General features: G+C 44.4%; 1 protein-coding gene across 3 annotated transcripts in view; it reads left to right on the top strand.

The window, feature by feature from the left end:
• Positions 1–2,935, top strand: part of VPS53 (VPS53, GARP complex subunit) — a 170,677-nt gene that overhangs the window by 15,401 nt on the left and 152,341 nt on the right. For all 3 annotated transcript variants that reach the window (XM_021711355.1, XM_008056040.2, XM_021711356.1), the window contains exon 4: positions 1,891–1,957. In XM_021711355.1, coding sequence (XP_021567030.1) covers positions 1,891–1,957 — 67 coding nt within the window. The remainder of the gene's footprint in view (positions 1–1,890; positions 1,958–2,935) is intronic.

Genomic DNA, 2,935 nt, shown 5'->3' with positions numbered 1-2,935 from the left:
AAAAAAAAAAAAAAGAAAATTCTTTTTTTTGAGTTGGGGAGTCTCACTCTGTCATCTCGGCTGGAGTGCAGTGGCCATCACAGCCTCTACCTGCTGGACTCAGGCGATCCTTCTGTCTCAGCCTTCCAAGTAGCTGAAACTGCAAGTGCACTCTATGACACTCAGCTAATTTTTTGGTTTATTGTAGAGATGAGGTCTTGCCAAGTTGCCCAGGCTTGTCTCGAACCCCTAGACTCAGGCAGTCTTCTCATCTTGGCCTCCCAAAGTGCTGGGATTACAGGCTTGAGCCACCGTGTCCAGCCATTTAAATTTTTTATAGAGATAGCCTCTCTCTGGGTTGCCTGGGCTGGTTGCAAACTCCTGGCCTCAAGTGATCTTCCCACTTGGGCCTCTAAAGTACTGGGATTACAGGCATGAACCACCATGCCTGGCTTTCTGCTGTATTTTTTTTTTTTTTTTTGAGTTGAAGTCTCACTCTGTCACCCAGGCTGAAGGGCAGTGGTACGCTCACGGCCACCGCAGCTTTGACCTGCTAGGCTTGGATGATCCCTCTGCCTCAGCCTTCCTTCCAAGTAGCTGGAACCACAGGCGTACACCATAACACCTGGCTAATTTTTTGATTTATTGTAGAGATGAAGTCTTACCGAGTTATACAGGCTGGTCTCGAACCCCTGGGCTCAGGCCATCCTTTCACCTCCACTCTCAAAGTGTTGGGATTACAGGCGTGAGCCACTGCGCCCAGCTTTGTTTTTAATCTTTGATGAGGAAACTATTCATTTTAAATCCAGGAGATGATTTTTTTCCCTACAGCCTTTGTGTCTTTTAGTGAAGGCTTCTTGGCCACGATGTTTCATTAGTGCCTCCTCTTTATCCTGTTTTGTTGGACCTTAGCTATAACAGTTCTAGTAGAGACCACTGAATTGTCCAGAGTTTGCACAGAAAATGAAAATTCTCTGTTAATTCAGAAATCATTTGTGAGCTACTTATTTTCTACCTTCTCTTTATTATATCTTTAATGGATTCTTCAAATAAAAATGAAGTGGATTGATACGCATTTTTCTGGTTGAGGCTATGTATAGTGGCTCATGTTTGTAATGTTTGAGGCTAGAAGTTCCTGACTAGCCTGTGCAACATAGTGATACCTTGTCTCTATAAAATATGTTTTTAAAATTAACTAGGTGTAGTGGCACATGCCTATAGTCTTAGCTACTTGGGAGACTGAGGTGGGAGGATCACTTGAGCCCAGGAGTTTGAGGCTGCAGTGAGCTATGAGTGTGCCACTGTACTCCAGCCTGGGCAACATGCAAGACCCTGTCTCTAAAAAATCAAAACAAAAAATTCCCCTGGTTGAGGTGCCATCAGCTGACTCCTAGTGAGCCATGGGAGAGAGAGGAGCTGGAAGCTGTAGGTCTGTATCGTACACAGAACGCATGATCAGGGTCCCAAGGGGAAGCACTGATTCCATCTGTCACTCTGGCTCCTTCTCCCTAATTAAGAGGACTGAAGAAGTTACTGAGAAAGGGATTTTGTGGAATAATTTAAATTCTCTGGCTTGTTCACATAAAAGTTCAGCAACTTTGTCATTCCTGACTTACTTCATGAAGAAGTCTAAAAGTTTTATTGGTCCTTTTGGACAGCTCTGGGTATTAAGTGAAAATAGCCATTTTTAAAAGCAAGTCGACTCATGAGCCGGCACTGGACTTAGCTTCCCCCATTGCTGTTGCTGCCTCCGGAGATGCGAGGCCTCATTCTCATGTCACTCACACTTGTTTGGGTTTTTGGACAAGGAGGTACATTCTGCTGAAGTTGGTGCATAAATTGCTAACTTCTTTTGATCAACCTCGAATAGAGTTTACTTGAATGATTTGTGTCCTTTCATTTTTTTGCCAGGAGACTGGATGACAATATTCGAACTGTTGTAAGAGGTCAAACAAATGTGGGACAGGATGGAAGACAAGTAAGTAGATTATTCCTCCATGTTAATTATACTCCCCTCGTTTCTTCCAGCCCCAACAACCAGCAATGAAAATGTTGAGGTTCCTTCTTGCAGCATACTTTCTGACTGATCTGCTTCATAAAACAGGACAGGGCAGGCTGCCTGGAGCTGCCGTGAGCAGTCACTCAGTGTCCCTTGGACCAGATCCTGTACTGTGGTGCGGCTCACCTGGGGCCGGGGTCTGTGGGCAGAGTTGCCTTGTCTTCTTCCTTGGAGTCAAACCTCTCTTGCACACTTTTTTTTTTTTTAAGAAAGAAAAGTTTATTTAAAAGTACATTAGAGAGTGAAAGAAGAGAGGAGATTCACCTCCCCAAGGTGTGGGAGGGGGATCAAAGCCAGGAAGCATGGCGACAGCCATGACTCAAAGAGCACATGGCCACACCAGATTCCAGCGAGGCAATGGCCGCTTCTTGTGCCCTTTTTTAATTTAGTGTACTGTGGCTCAGTAAGGTTGCTGCTTTTGTCCACCAGCTAAGTTGTTGGGTTTTCAATACTGCTTTTGTGCTGGCAAAGATTGTAACCTGACATAGCTGTGATTCCTTATACCTAACTTTGCTGACAAACAGGTAACTTGAGATTCATTGCAAAGTTTTATAGGTCTTTCTGGATCTCCCTAAGGGGGACATAAAGGAAAAAGGAGTGTGTGAGGAGGAGGTACTCTTCAGTGACTGAGAGGCCAGATGTTGTGTATAAGCTGTTTTCCTTTCTGTTTGGGTTTGTTCTTCTGTGGAGGCATCATATTTCAGAAATTGCTATCATAACAGAAATACCGAGTGTGCCTTTTCTAGCCTTCCTTTCTTATAGGGTCTGGACCTTCCTTTTATTTTTTTATTTTGTTTTTATTTTTTTTTTGAGTTGGCATCTCACTCTGTTGCCCAGACTGGAGTGCAGTGGCCGCTCCCAGCTACCGCAGCCTCGACCTACTGGGCTCCAGTGATC

Source organism: Carlito syrichta, unplaced genomic scaffold (genome assembly GCF_000164805.1).
Source record: "Carlito syrichta isolate Samal-C Ts95f unplaced genomic scaffold, Tarsius_syrichta-2.0.1 Scaffold302085, whole genome shotgun sequence".
Taxonomy (NCBI): domain Eukaryota; kingdom Metazoa; phylum Chordata; class Mammalia; order Primates; family Tarsiidae; genus Carlito; species Carlito syrichta.
This window is presented reverse-complemented; position numbering and strand designations above follow the sequence as displayed.